The 15,170-nt window shown below is 47.6% G+C and overlaps 1 protein-coding gene across 7 annotated transcripts in view; it reads right to left on the bottom strand.

Annotated features, from left to right (window-relative positions):
- ITPRID2 (ITPR interacting domain containing 2) overlaps positions 1-13,441 on the bottom strand; it is a 46,276-nt gene extending 32,835 nt beyond the window's left edge. For 4 of the 7 annotated variants that reach the window (XM_063340860.1, XM_063340865.1, XM_063340866.1 and 1 more), the window contains exons 1-7: positions 12,031-13,441; positions 11,432-11,706; positions 11,224-11,272; positions 5,344-5,393; positions 4,441-4,497; positions 1,671-1,707; positions 278-376 (exon numbers count right to left, since the gene is read on the bottom strand). In XM_063340860.1, the coding sequence (XP_063196930.1) occupies positions 278-376; positions 1,671-1,707; positions 4,441-4,497; positions 5,344-5,393; positions 11,224-11,272; positions 11,432-11,645 (506 nt within the window). In that variant the 5' untranslated portion in view covers positions 11,646-11,706; positions 12,031-13,441. Of the gene's footprint in view, positions 1-277; positions 377-1,670; positions 1,708-4,440; positions 4,498-5,343; positions 5,394-11,223; positions 11,273-11,431; positions 11,936-12,026 lie in introns of those variants that run through there. The other 3 variants (XM_063340862.1, XM_063340861.1, XM_063340863.1) reach the window with 3 other exon arrangements.
- Between the last annotated feature and the right edge of the window lie 1,729 nt (positions 13,442-15,170).

The following is a 15,170-nucleotide window of genomic DNA, read 5'->3' as shown; positions in this document are numbered from 1 at the left end:
TCTGCCGAGCTTGTATTTTAAAATGTCATTAAAATTTCAGACTTTTCTAACATTTAGGCCCATTTGTTAGTATTTACTGCAAACCACAACTGAAAACAAATAGCAGTTTTTCAAGCAACCGAATGAAAATTCCCTTCTCAGCTACTAAATGCAACAATGTGCATAAATCAAGCCAAGTCCATTTAAATGAGGAACAGAAGAAGCAAGTTTTGCCAGCAAAACACAGCCAAATTCCACTGAACTGTGCCATGACCTTCAAAGCAGAGTACTCTTTTACCTTGAAACAGTCGCGCTGCTTTTTCCAGACCCGGTGGAGTTCATACTTCTCCCCTTCTGGTGGAACTGCAGCCTCCTCTCCTTTGCCAGCACACCATTGCTGTCAACACAAACGGAGAAGACCCCTGTGATAAACCCCTTTCGGTCGGGGACTCGATTCTCCGTCTTGGAGGAGAGCTAAGCCGCCAGCGCCGCTGAATTTCTTTTTTCCCCTTCAGTGTTATCTGGTTTATATTAGCCATGTCATTTATTGAAATACAATAACAAAAGCGAACCCTGGGACGCCTTGGTAAAAATGTACGTAGACGGTAAGAATTTGAAGGCAAATGCAAGCTGAGAAAACAAATCCCTGATCTCCTCTTGCTGCCCCCACCCTCCCCAATCCCACCCTCCTCCAGCAACGAAGCCCGGCCTCCGATGAGCCGCCCTCCCCTGCCTTCCCCATGCTGCTGCCTCCTCCAGCAGGACCACCTCTCCACGGCAGGACCACCTCTCCATGCCTCAGGTACCCACCTCCCCTCACCCCCAGCTGCCACTCACCCGCAGCTCAAGGCTGCGAGCCGAGCCGTCCAGGGAAGCTGAAGAAGCTCCAGGCTGGAGGAAAGGGAGCAAGACGAGCTCCAACTCAGACTGCCGGCCAGTTTCTTTCCCAATCCCAAACTATTTCCTCCCTGCATCTGGAGAAGCCGCCTCAGCATTAGGTGGTACCTCAGGCTCAAACATGCTGTTACTGCCAATCTCTCTGGGGGATAAACCTTCCCAGGGTGAATTTTACTGTACGAATCCTCACACACACACACACACCCCAGAATAACCACCAAGAAACCAAAGAAGACAGAGGATTCGCCTAAAAGCACATTTACGGAGCCTGGCTCAGGAGGAGTAGCGAGGATGCTGCCCACACGGACTGTGCTGGTATTTGCTGAAGTCTCAATGGGGTTTTAGTTTCAGCACATTTTATTTAGAAGCTCTCCCTGTAAAGCAGGAGCGTCTCCTCTCTCAAAAGTCTATTTTTTCCCCCACTCCCAAAGGGCATCTGCTCTGAAAGGTAAAACTAATTTTCCCTTGAAATTTCTGAAATGGTGAGGGATCAGTGAGGCAGAAGGTAAATCATACTAAATTACTTAGATTTGTCATTTCTGTGTTTTCCTACTGCTACCCCAAAATCTATGTCAGGTCTGCTGGAAGAATAAAAATCTGCGATTTTTTTCTGCATCTCCTAATGACTGTTTCTGTGTTATTTGGATCTTTCCTTCCCTCGCATGTAAACAGACACAAGCAGAAGAGCTTTAGCTCTGAGGTAGCCTCCATGACTTCACTGCCCCCTCTCCCTCCCTCCCTTCCTCTAGTATAAATATTTCTCTGAAGTAAACAAACAAAAAAAAGATGTTTACCATGCTTCCATTTGGGTATCACTCCGTAGATGATTAGCTGTAGAGAAACAAGAAGAAGTTACACGCAGACCTCTTCGGAATTACACTTCCCACAACTGGTATGAAGAGGCAGGCAGCCGGCATGTTTACCAATAGCCCCGCAGAAGCCAGATTTTTCTCTTCCCATATAAAGGTGACTGTCAAGGGTTTCTAGTATATGGCTGATATAAAGATGATCTGGTTTATTCAGGCTCTGTTTAAAATAAAATCCCACTTGGACTAACGTTTACACACTGTCATTAATCATATTAACTTGAAATTTAACATGCAGTAAGCTAGTAATTGTTATATAAACCATTTATTGCTTTGCAATTGAAGACACGATTACCAGCTGCAGGGCTGTTCCCGGGCGGGGAGGGGAGGAGGAGAAGCGAGCACGCGAGGATTGCTCTGCTACAGAAAGTAAAGAACGTAAGAAAGGCAGCTGGCCCCACAGCCAGGTACTGAGACTGCAGTCGTTCGTCTTTTCATCAGCACGGACCGCGCTCAGCTGCCTGCGCCGTGCAATCCACACACAACAGCTCAGTGAAGCCTGCAGTGATGATGGGACCCGTGGCCACACTCGGAGCCGAGAGGGCTCTGGAGGGAGGATGGCTGCCAGGCACCGAGCCCCTGGTTACCAGCCTCCGACGGGGAAGTCGGCACTTTCTGCAGCTGGATCGGCCCAGCTCCACACAGGAACATCCCAGGCACCATTATTCCTTCAGAAAATCAACACCCTGTCAAGCCAGAGAGTTCAGCCCTAGCCTTAAATTATGGGTTCCCCAAGAGACGACTCAACATTAACAAACTTGCCTCAGAAGACGGGCAAGGAGCGTGCATATGTTGTAGCAGCCCTCAGAATCGGCCACGAAAAGAGCAAAGTAATGTCAAACGCGCTGCCAGGAAAACCCTGTATCTCAGCTTGCTGTGCCAGCAGGGGATAGTCAGCAACTGAGAGCAAAACATGGAAACCTCACAAGCTCTCTCTTCTTTTCAGAGACATCACGAAGAAACTTAAATGTATACAAAATGCAGATGACATATCTCCTTTTTTTTTTTTTTTTTACTGTTCTTGCTTATAATATGAACGTAAGCCTAACTATATGGATTACCTGGTGACTAGTTTGAACAGCTAAACCATGGCTTTTAACAGCTTAGTAGGGGGCTGGGTTACAGGACCCTGCCCGACGCCCTCCATACCATTCACACAGGGCTCTGGCTTGTATCCGGACCCAGGCAGCCAGGGATGCAGAAGGGCAGGCCATTCACACCAGCCACAAAGGGGCTGTCTGTCCGTCAGGGCACACAGCGCAGCTCCAAGCAGCTCTGTTGTCCCCTTGTTCTCGGATGGGAAGCAAAGCCCAGCAGAAACACTCACATCCTTACCCAGGAAAATCAATGAGCAATTCTAATATTGGGACCTTTGTCATCTGGAAAGGAGGGGAAACGACCTTCTGCCTAAAACAGGCTAAAGGCTCATAAAAAAAACAGAAATCCTTGGGAATGATAAGGAGAAAAAAATTGACAAGAAAAAATGACATGATGTTCTAAAATGTACTGACTCTTGTATTCTTGGTCATATGCTCAGAGCCTGGATTATAGTTACAAAGAAACTTTTCCTATGAAATCTTTGTACTGCAGGCAATCTAACAAGCAGGAAAGACTGTCAGAAGGAAAATTTAATCCTATTTAATCTATTGCAGTAAGAAGCTCATTTACTGCTTCCCCATCATTATCAGATCAACTGTTTTCCCTAGAAGTCTTGAATCTTTAAAAATTAAAGATATTTCCTTCCTCCAGGCCCTGTCCCACTACTTTGACAACACTAGCAAGACTGCTGTGGAAAAAAGGGCTTTCTACAATACAAGTTCTGACACTTTGCAAAAGCTGTAGTTCAAAAAACATTAAAAGCTAAAGGGGGGCGAGGGGGTTTCCTTTTTTTTTTTTTATATTGAAAGCAGATATTGTTTTATATCCCCTATCCTGCAGATAACCCCAGGACTCAGTTTGTGAGACTGTTTTTTGCTATTTTATTTCAGGATGCTGCTGTTTGAACAAGATTGACAGTGCTTTTCTTTGTTTGTTTATGGACACCTCTAACCCATGATCAACAGAGAGGCTAAAAGTCTTTTTCTGTGAAGAAGTCCACCACAAACAGCCACATCTCCTTCCCTTTAAAAAAGGGAAGAGAAAGAAAAGGCAGCTAGGGACAGCAAAGTGTGTATCGTGGCTGATCCAAAATACTTACTCAGCTTTGGTGTTTTTCATTTTTAAAAGCACTTAGCCCCTTAATGCGCTTGCCTCTCAGCTGACAGAATTTCATTCCTCCTTTCAAAAGCCCGCACATGCCACTCCCGAGGGATTCGGTGGAAGTGGGGCATGCGCGGCTGCCAAGAGTAACTCATGGACAAGAAGAGCAAGTAGAAGAAACCACTTTCTCACAGCCTCAGTGAGTGCTCCAGGCTGTGCTACTGCTGTGGGCATTAAAATGTGAAGGCAGAAGCGAATTCAGGGCTGCCTCCAACCTTCGGGTTAGACCAATATGTTTAACACCAGCAATAATCAAATAAACTCAAAAAGCAAATCTTCCTGCATTTTTCTATGTGCTTCATGCTGGTTTTCCAGACAGCTTTATCAACTGCCTTTGACCAGAAGGGAAATGCTGTCTTTCAAAATAAAAATCAGATGACTGAACTTTTTTTTTAATTTTTTTTTTCTAGAAAAAGAGTCATAATCCTGCCACACCCACCTTCAGCTCCCAGGGATAAGTCATCTTCAAAACTTCCTCCATTTCTCACCAGCATGCCTGAAAATGTACAGTGAGCAGTTCAACAATTAGAATGCTGCAGTGTTTTCTTTCCAACAGCTTACCTAAAGATACTAGCAAGACACTTCAGTTGACACAACAGGATATAACCAGACTATAGTTACAATCCCTGCATTAGTCATACACTAAAAATGCACTAAGAAGTGAGAAGTTACATTTGAGAGCGTAGAACGATTATTTTGAAAGAGAACTTCTAGAATACTGCTTTAGTTTTGTGCTCAGAAACACCCCTGAGTCAACCTGCAAGGAAATTAATTGGTAAATGGGAACCTGGAGGTGCCACCCAACGCATCTGTTCCTTCTGCTGCTACGTTATCTATCCTCCAGACACCTTACCAGGGGGATCCAGAGTCTCAGTCCAGCTTAGGCATTCCCCTCTCTCCCCCTGTACCGGATTAAGAGTTGAAGCAAAGACTCCAGGCACAGCAAGTAATTCCTCTGCACCCTGTCACTACCTGCACGTTCTCGCTGTACTTTGAACTTTAGTATTCGGACCTGCTCAAATAGTAAAATTTTCAGGTGTGGCAACCGGAGTTATTAGAGGCAGGGACTGCCTAATGCTCGCCAGCTCAGAGAGGAAATTACGGCCTCCCTGTTCTGCACATTTTGGGGTTTATTTTAGGGCTTACTGAAGTCTCCAGAAAGACTCATCCAGGATCGTTTCCCCCTTCTCCAGTTTCGCAGGCACAGCTGCTTCACAGTAAGAGTAATTCAGCAACGCCGACTAGGCTGTGGTTTGTGTTAAAGAGCCGAGGTCTCAGGTGAACATCCAGGAAAGCACATTTCCCAGCAAAAGACATTTCAGTAGGTAAAACCTTTCCTTACCCTTCAACAGAGGATTGCTTTGCTCATCCAGGGAGGCTCCCAGAGGCGTTCTGAAACCACAGAAGAGATTAATACTACTTTAAAAACTTGCTGCTTCATGTCCTTCCTTACAGCGTGTAACAAGCTTGTGATAGCAGCAGCTGTCCCTCCCTCCGCCCCCAGAAAGCACAAACATCTGAGGACCGGCAATAACTTCCTAAACAATCCCCAGCCCTCTGAACAAATATGCCTTGTAGGGAAAAACAACGAAACAGGTTAATAGTAACTGCAAAGCTCAGACACCAGCCAGTGGCAAAGCTTTGGGGTCAGCAGCCCTCTGTCGAGGAAAATCATGGGCTTCTCCGCAAAACACCCAGAAAAAAGGAGAGCGGCTTTTTGAACGGACTAATTCAATCTCATTTATATGACAAAAAACTGTTGCCATTTTTCTATACATTTGAAAATTCTTGGAGAGAGGGATGAAAAGCTGTATTTGGTGATCAGGAACCAAATAAAAATCTTGACAGCTATGTTAGCTGTCACTTGCCAGTTACGATACCCTACAGACTCTTCACGTCGGCTCTTATTTAGCTGATCCCTCCTATTGCTGCTCCCTGAAGGGCAGGGCATTTGCTGAACCTCACTATGCCCAAAAGGAGCAGCAGAAACCGCACAAATGACAGGTCCATTCCCTCTCTGGGTTCACACTACACTTGTTGACGCCAGCTGGATGTTTCCACATCTTGTCTCTGAGACATGTTTAACCAAAGGCCCGTCTGTCACTATTGAGTAGCACAGCATTAGCTCTCAAAGCCCCAAAGAAATTCAGAAATATAACACTCATAAAGAAGTGGAAAGGAGATGATTTATGTGCCTGTATTATGTAGGTTTCATTTGGGTTTTTAATTAGACAAACATATAAACCTGCCCAAAGACCTGAAAGTAAACAGTGCTCTGATACACTATTTGTTTTGGTGCCATGGACAAATTAAGCAAGGCAAGTTTGCATCTGCTTTCTAACAGACCTTACACTTCACAACTTTTTTTTTTTTCTTTCCCCTCTGAAAAGAGTTCACCCTTTCCCCGTCTGGCTCGCTGATAGGGAGGAAGCTGACTCCGACGTGTCCTTTGCGAAGCGAAGCAAAGCCCCGCCGCGGTGAGAGGCCAAGGGAAACAGCCGGAGCATCCAGGTGCACGAGCCCGTTCCGGGTGACAGGACAAACTCTGCCGAGGCTCAGATCTCCCGGGTTTCCGCGCGCCTGTCTTGTCAGGGTTTGAAAAAACTTCAGGCCTATTGTCTAAACCTGTCACGCTACAACAAGCCTTATGTTCTGAGGTAATAACTATGCTGGTTGTTTACTCTCTGGCTTTGATGGGTGCGCTCCCATCCTTCTCCCTCTCCTTCCCCAGGAGCTACTTCCACATCAACCTTTCGACGCAGAAACATGCTGGCAGCGACTTTGACAGCCAAGGTCAGTGCTGCAGGCACCGGCTGGCAGAAAATGGGGAAAACAACCACCGAAGCTAGCATTTTCCTTCAGAAATGAAGCCCGTCACCCCTACAGCATGTTAGCAGCTACCAGAAAAGCAGCCCTGTCAACCACCCACCTGCTGCCCTGCTTGCCCTGCTGCACACAGGCACAGCTGCCTTACAGCCCGTGCATTTAAGAACTAGACGCAACATGAGTTTAAACAGGGACAAGTATCTGCACAAAAATCCTCTCAGACAACAGCATGGACAGCTCTGTTTTTCATAGAATGGTTCGGGTTAGAAGGAACCTTAAAAATCATCCAGTTCCAACCCCCTGCCCTGGGCAGGGACACCTCCCACTAGACCAGGCTGCTCAAAGCCCCATCCAGCCTGGCCTTGAACACCTCCAGGGATGGGGCATCCACAACTTCCCTGGGCAACCTGTTCCAGTGCCTCACCATCCTGACAGATTTTCTGTGCCAGGCTGTTTTTCACCAGTAAGGCCCACGAGCTGGCTTGGCTGGCTCTGTCTGGGAGCAGCTCCATGCCCTTGGGAAGGTTTGGGCTGGGGACCCTTCCACAGGCTGGGCCCTCAGGACCAGGTCTCCCCACCAGAGGTGCATCATGGCAGGTCCCCAGCACATCCCGGCAGCCTTCGCATGGCAGCCGGGGAAGAGCAGCACGGGGAGGCCAACAGCAACAAGCAAGTAAGCACGCGTGTGCCTGGATCAAGGGATCCTACGGTTTTCCATTTGTGTTTGCTCATTTATTATTGTTTTTTAAGATACATGGCAATAACTTATCTCAGTATCAGTCTACGAAAGAACTGAATGAACTCTTGATGCCCACACTGCCATGGAACATGGATACCGAGCAGGGAAGAGGACCGTACACAGCCTCAAGGCTTCCTCTCATCCCAGAGGCTGGTTTCCTCGGCTCTCAGTTGTGGTAGGGTAGTCTTCGGGAACGGGACAAGGGTTTTGCACTGTGCTGTAAAAGCGTTTAAACCTCAGCTTTTAAAGCCTTAATTGGGCAGAAGCCATGTTTATTTTAAACTCAAAGCAAAAAATCTCTTCTTTCTGAGGCATTTCAAGAACTCGCTTCCTGCGTATCTACTGGAGATGGCTCCTAAGTACCTCCTGCATCCCCTGTATTACTGGCAGAGTTTAAATACACTGAATCAAAACAATACATGTCACCATACAGCTGTCAAAAATTTCTTCTTGTCTAGCAGTATAGTACAAATACTTGTGTTTCCTGGTTTAGCTTCACAACAGTTAAAGCTAAAAACCTTTGTAAGTTTTCTTATTACTTCAAAATGCCTTTTGAAAATACCGGGGAGAGAGCAAAGGATGCCTTCTCAAAAGCATGTGATCCCCAAAACATGAATGAACCAGAAACTCCAGGTAACATCTAACATTTCTTAAGCCTCCACAATTCTCATCACAGTGTGATACATACTTGCTTCTTTTTTTTGTTTGTTTGCTTTGCTGTTGGTCGGGTTTTTTATTAAAAAAAAAAAAAAAAGTGTCTACCAAGTTAAATAGCATGGGATATCACAAACCCTCGTTTCTTTTCCAAAGCAGATGTGAAACAGAGATGCCAAGTAATAAGAGCCCCAAACCACTAACATGAATATCAAGGGGCAGCTAGTAATTCTTTTTATCCACATTATAACACTGTTGATGCTTTTGGAAATAAACAAAGGAATAAATCTTATAAGCAGATCTATTTATGCAGTGGGTTGATATTAAGGTGGGTTTTTTTGTGCTGCTGCCAACTGAAAACAGAAAATGAGATTTTAAAAGTGCACATTTTCTTCTAATGTACATTTCATAAAAGCTTATAGAAACTCAGACAAAATGGAAAGGATTGCTCTCAGAAAATATGTAACGGAGAAAATACTTTATTTTAGTAACCGAATGTTCACTTGTAGTAATGGTTATGTTTTTGCAACAGAGCTAACTTGTAAGAATGAGCTTGTGAGATGGACCAGAAACAAAAGCTCAGTCTGCATATGTTGCCCACACTTTGTAGCAATCAAAGCTCCACAGCAAAAACAGCGTTATTAAACAAATAAGAATTATCAGGGAGGACAACAGCTGTAAATTTCAGAACAACTGTTGTTTTAAAGTATTCTTTTTTAAACAACACACTATAGTATCTGTAGGGCTATTCTGTCACCTGTTACGCTGTTCTCTTCTCCTGTATACATTGTTATCGAGAGACAATCAGTTGAGGGTTTCTATACACATGCTTTATAACAGTGCAAGACAAATAATCACTTTACTGCACATACTAGCTACTGCTCGCACATGTATTAGATACATAAAAATGAAACCATTCCGCAGTTTCAAAACACAAGGGACTGTGCGCTGCTTCAGCTATGGCACTACGGCAGCTGGGATCGCACCTCTCGGATATACAGCGTATATGCACGCACTCTGCACATTACAGAGTCAGAGGCTAACTCCAGGCTGAACAGCTTCGTTTAAGAGATCTTTAAAAAAAAAATAATACAAATTCTATCTTTCTGAGGAGAACACAAGATTCTTCTGAAAAGGTGTGCAAGAGTAAATAGCTATACTCTAAAAGACTTCAGTGGGAAAGCCACAACAGGTTTCACAAACATGCATTAACTAAATTTGCATCTATGTATTAGCAAAAGGGTAAACTCGTGCTTTATTTCCTTACGTGTAAAATACAGAAATAGAGTGTAAAATAAGGTTCCTGTATTTTTGGGAATCAACTGCCAGAGATGCAAACGCACTCCACAGAAGCGTTTCGTGCCAGTTTTAACAATAGATAATTACTAAATAAAACCGCAAGTTTTGTGTTATTATTCAAGATTTGTGGCCATCTATTAGATGGTCACATTGTCAGTTTGCAGTTTTGTTATATTTCCTAAATTCTGTATGGAAATGGCAAGGGTGACAGGGACAGGGAAGGTTCTAGACAGAAATCCTGCAGATTTGGAGAGAAGTGGCACTGCAGCATTACGAAGAATTTCTCTCTCAGGGGCCTCTTCCCCCTCCATGCCTCCATTTTTTTTCCCCTCGCCGCTCAAAAAAATACTTCTAATAAAGCACAAAATTTATAACGCGTATTTTTAAGGATATACTTTGCTACACCAACAGGACACCAGATTTCAGGTAAAGTCAGAAAAATCTTCTCCCGTTTTGGCATTCTGGAAGAACGGCCTGTCAGGTCTGAACATATTGTATTTTAGGGACAGAGTATGATTTTGAGCCTCTAGCTGCCGACACCCCCTCCAAGGCACAGCCTTTGGATATCCGAAGAAAACTACCAAGGATCACGTAGCTATACAGCAATCCGCACTTCAGTTACGGGAGTAAGCTCAGCTCAGCCACTTACTGGATCAAAAGACCACAAAGGCACAGCTGATCTCAGAGGTAAATTTTTGTCTTAACGTAGCTGCTCTCAAAAGGAGAGGGAAACCAGAAATATCAAGTAGGGGAGGTCTTGAAATGTCATTGTTAACTACTGGAAAGCTAATTGTTAGCTTCCCCCTATCAACTCTGTCTCCAAGGGCTGCTAGGATTGAATGGAGAAAAAGACGGGACAAAAGCAGCTGCTACTGGATGTAGCATTTATGCTTTTATGATCTTTAAGGTCCCTTCTAACCCAAACCATTCTATGATTCTACGATTTTATGTGACTGAGGATGATGAAAAAAGTAATACCATCAGCCTGTTCCAAACACCAATGCAGTATTTTGTAACAGTAACAGAAACACAGAATATATATACCATGTCTCAAGTTAAGTATGGCAGGATATTTATAGCCTGGATAAATCAAATTAGTCTAAGTTGTGCCATCACTCCTGAAGACCCCTAAGCACAGTGGCCATGTAAGCTCTGTGTCTTTAAATCTGTAGCAAAAGCCAGGCAAGGCAACGGGGTGGCTGTAAACTGGAGCCCCTTGGTGAGAAAGGGAGCAGCTTCCAGAAAACGCTGCCTTCCCTCAACTGAGTTCCTCCCTCAGTGGTTGAAAGTCTTCACCCTCATTAATGAGGCACCAAGGAGGGAAAGGCGCCACTAGCTCTTCTCTAGCCATATGTACGTACACTACTGCTCCCCTTGTAACCCCGGCTGAAGGTATAGCCCATGCAACGCTGAACGGTACCCCAGGAAGGCTCGTGGCAGCGCCCGTGACAAACACCTCTCCAGAGCGCAGAGATGCCCACGACAACCCACGGGAGAGGACACCGCCGAGATTTCCTGCCCTTCGCTAGGCGGGAGCTGCCCGGCCCGCCACCCTGAGTGGGGCACCGTGGGGCGGCGGGCTCCGGCCCCGTGGGGGACCGTGGGGCCGCGGGCTCCGGCCCCGCATCCGCAGCCACCCGCCGGCGGCGGCCGGAGCCGGAGCGGGGCGGCGGGGACAGGGGCTAGCTCGGAGAGAGCACCCACCTGCAGTCCTTCAGCCATATCGCGATCTTCTCGTTGGGAACGCTGTGGCCTTAAGGGCAGAGCAGGAGAGAAAAGCCGACAGTCAGTAACAGCCCGTCCGACAGGGGCGGCCCCCCGAGCCTCCCCCCGCTGCCGGCCCGCGGCGCTCCCGGGGGTCCCAGGGGCCCGCGGGCTGCGGCCCCGGCCCCGCCGCCCCCCCGGCACTGACCTGCTTCTGCAGCCAGCGGCAGCTCTCCGCCGGCGAGATCCTCCTCCTCTTCCTCCTCTTCTTCCTCCTCCTCCTCCTCGCCGCGGGCCAGCGCCGCCGCCGCTGCCGAGAAATCCTCCGCTTCCGACGCCTGCCAGGAGTCCCGGCTCTTGGCCCAGGCCTTCCTCTTCTGAGTCGCCCCTTGCCACTCCTCCGCCGCCGGGGGCTCCTCCATCGGGACGGCGGTTCCGGCGGGGGGGCTTCACGCCGGGAGGCGAGCGCCGGAGAGAGCCAGCCTGCCGGGGGAAGGAAGGGAAGGGGAGCCGTGCCGTCTATCCGTCCATCCGTCCGGGGGACCGCGACGAGGGACGCGCCGCCGGGGGGCGCGGGGCCGCCGTCCGCGCAGCCCCGCGGGAGCGCCCTCCGCCCCGCCCCGCGCTCGCACCCCGGCCCGCCCCCAGACCCACTCACCGCCGCCGCCCCCCCCGGTCCCCCCCCCCCCCTGCCGCTTCGCACGGCCGCTCCCGGCCCCGCAGGTGCCAGCCCCGCCCGGCCGCCGCCCGGCGCGCAGGGGGCTGGGGTCCGCCCGGCCGGTGCCCTGCCCGCCGGTACTCACTCACATATCGCGCCGCGGGGAGGCGGCGGCGGCGGAGGCTGCGCCCGCCCGGGTTGCGGACGGCGGCGGCGGCGGCTGTGACTTCCTCATACCGCTGCGGGGAGAAAACTCGTCGGCCACGTGATGGCAGCGGGGCCGGCGGCAGCGCTCGCCTCCCGCCGCCCGCACCGCCCGGGCGGAGCCGCCTCGGGGCAGCGACGCGGCGGGTCGAGGTTTCGGGGAGGGGGCGGCAGGGCTGGGGTCCCCCCTGCGCCACCCGCGCTGGGGGCGAGGCTGGGCCCGGCTGGGCTCCTTGGGCTCCTTGGCCTGGTCCCCGCCAGCCAGCCGTGGGCACGTAAGGGATGTTTCCGAACCAAAACGCATGCCAGCGGGCAGAAGAGTATTAGTGATGTTTTTTCCTCGGGCAACCGGAGTGTTGGGAAGAGGGAAGGCACAAGAAGACAAGTAGCTTGGCTGGGCACATACAGCTAAAAGAGGGTAGATTTAGATTAGGTATCAGGACAAAATTCTTTACTGTGAGGGTGGTGAGACACTGCAAGGGGTTGCCCAGGGAAGCTGTGGATGCCCCAACCCTGGAAATGTTCAAGACCAGGCTGGATGGGGCTTTGAGCAGCCTGGTCTAGTGGGAGGTGTCCCTGCCCATGGCAGGGGGGTCGGAACTAGGTGATCTTGAAGGTCCCTTCCAGCCCACACCATTCTATGATTCTACCTCACCTGGCAGTGGCCGTGGCTGGACCAGCCCCTGTGGCTGTGATGGGCCAGCCCGTACCTGCCCGGGGGAGCAGGACCCCACCGCTTCCCTGCACGGGGTCAGGCTGCCGCCTCGACTGAACGCCACTCACCTGGCGACTGAACCCCACTCACAATGCCAGCCGTGCGCTTGCGAGAAACGAGCTTTTTAAAAAGGTCTTCTACAGCATCTTCAGGAAAAGATGCTGAATTACTAAGAATGAACAGCAAAAAGGATCAGAGTCCTCTGGCAGCTTAGCTGGCGTTGACAGGCAGGAGCATGCAATAATTTTTATTTAAAGGCAAATCTGCCTATGGAAGTACCAGGTTAATGGTGTTCAATAAATACCCTGTCATTTTCCAGCTTTGTAGTTAAAACGTATAAAGGAATTTCTGTGACTTTTTTTCCCTACAAAAAAGTTTGACTTAATGAGAGCAACACATTTCTTCTTTTTCCTAACCTCTCCAGCCCGTCCACTACTTTATATATATAGCCTTCCTAAGATTAATTTCTCCTCATCGCATGAGGCATTTTCCTAAACCCATTCTAATTTTCTGCATGCATTGTATTGAGATTAAAACAGAAGAGCAGTAGCACAAAGAAAGTGCATTTGTATTTAATTTGTCCCTGAAAGCGTTCACTGCCATACATGTTTTGGATTGTATTTTTAAATGTTGGTATTTTTGGAAAAAAAAAAGCAAACTACACTTGAATCTTTCTTGTTGGTCCTCAAAACAATCAATGTTTTCTCAGCATGGCATGTTTTGTACGCTATGTGTTTTTGCATAAGCTAATACAGAGCATGTCCTGAGTTGCGGGTGTCTGAGGGGTGAGTCAGCAGGTCAGCAGGTGTCCGGCACCCCCGGCACCTTCCACCATGGTGTGCTGGGGCTCAGCCTTCGGCTGAAGTTCCTCACAGGTGTATTTACGGTACTGGAATCTCAAAATCGGATGTTTCTGGGTTTGTCGGCAAGACCCTAGCACAGCATTGCTTTGACATAATGGCCAATGTTTCTATTCTGTGAGTATATATAGTTAGATGTATCTATTAAAACTGACTCTGTGAGGTTAAGCCATCTGGCTGAGAGCTGCTGGGGAGGCCTGGGACGGGAGGGAGGACCGACCGGGAGAAGTTTAACCCCTGCCATTGTTTTGCTGCCTCGGAGGGAACACAATAGCTTCTGGGAAGTAACAGCTTCCCTGGCACAGCTGAGGGTGAACAGTTGCAAGCTAAAAGCAGCTACTGTCTGCCAGTGCCAATACATCCTTAAGGAGTTCTTAATCCACAAATTACTGACATTATTGTCTATAATTGCTTGTCTGTTGTGACAACACTTACTCAGGGAATGTTTGAAATGTAAACAGCAGCCAGTAGCTTTTTGCAATGAAGTCCTGCCATGTACAGCACTGGACTCGAAGCTTTATACCATCCCGGAAAGTTCACTTTGATTCTATATGAATACAGATTGCACACTCAGTAGAATTAATTCCACTCAGTAGAATATTAAGTAGAACGTTTTTTTCTGAGGAGAATATCTGACTTGGTAGTTCTTCTAATACTTGTAACCAAAAAGTGGGTTTGTTCTGTAATAAAAGCTTCTCTTGCTTCAAAATATAATTTGTTAGTCACACTTGAAAGAAATAAATCCTGTCATCTTGTCATTTAAATAAGAGCAACTTCTTTTTTCCCAAATTATTTTTGAAACTCTTCAAATAAAAAAAATGCATAGGCAGTAATTAGATAAGGGAGAAATTGTGATTTACACTACACTATAAATTCCTAAAAGAAGATTTGTAACCACAGTACCATTAACAGTACTACCAGGCATTGCAGTAAAAAACACACACACATTTTAAGAATAACAATAAAATAACTCTCACATTTGTCATCTGGGTGTTGGCCCTGGATATATAAATGTGTATATAAATATACACATACACACAGAGGTACAATTTAGCCCAAAGAATGCCACTAAGTCACTGTCTTTTTGTCCTTAAAACAGCAAAAACCTTTGAAGAGGACTTAATTCAATTTTTTGCCTGCAGAGGATTCTTTCAGATACAGGATTATCTAGGGGAAAAAAAACATTCCTACATAATTCAAAAAGACGTAAATGAGGTGTTGCCACCAATTCCCTTGGGGACTCGTTCCCAAGTCCGAGTGCAGTGTGAGCAGCACTTTCCTGCTATACTGGGGCTTCCCTGTGCTTCTCAGCAGATTATTTCTCTGTTAGATCTGTACATCAAGAGATCCTTCACTGTTCAGGAAGGATGACACAGTGTATGTATATCCCTCCATATAGTATGGAGGGATAGGGATAAACTTCTGGAAACCAAAGAAGTATTTACAGGCTGGGCCCTTGGTAGCATAGTCAGAGCCTGCATGTCTTCCTCTGCTGCCTCCTCAGGAACTA

Source organism: Chroicocephalus ridibundus, chromosome 7, assembly GCF_963924245.1.
Source record: "Chroicocephalus ridibundus chromosome 7, bChrRid1.1, whole genome shotgun sequence".
Lineage (NCBI taxonomy): Eukaryota > Metazoa > Chordata > Aves > Charadriiformes > Laridae > Chroicocephalus > Chroicocephalus ridibundus.
This window is presented reverse-complemented; position numbering and strand designations above follow the sequence as displayed.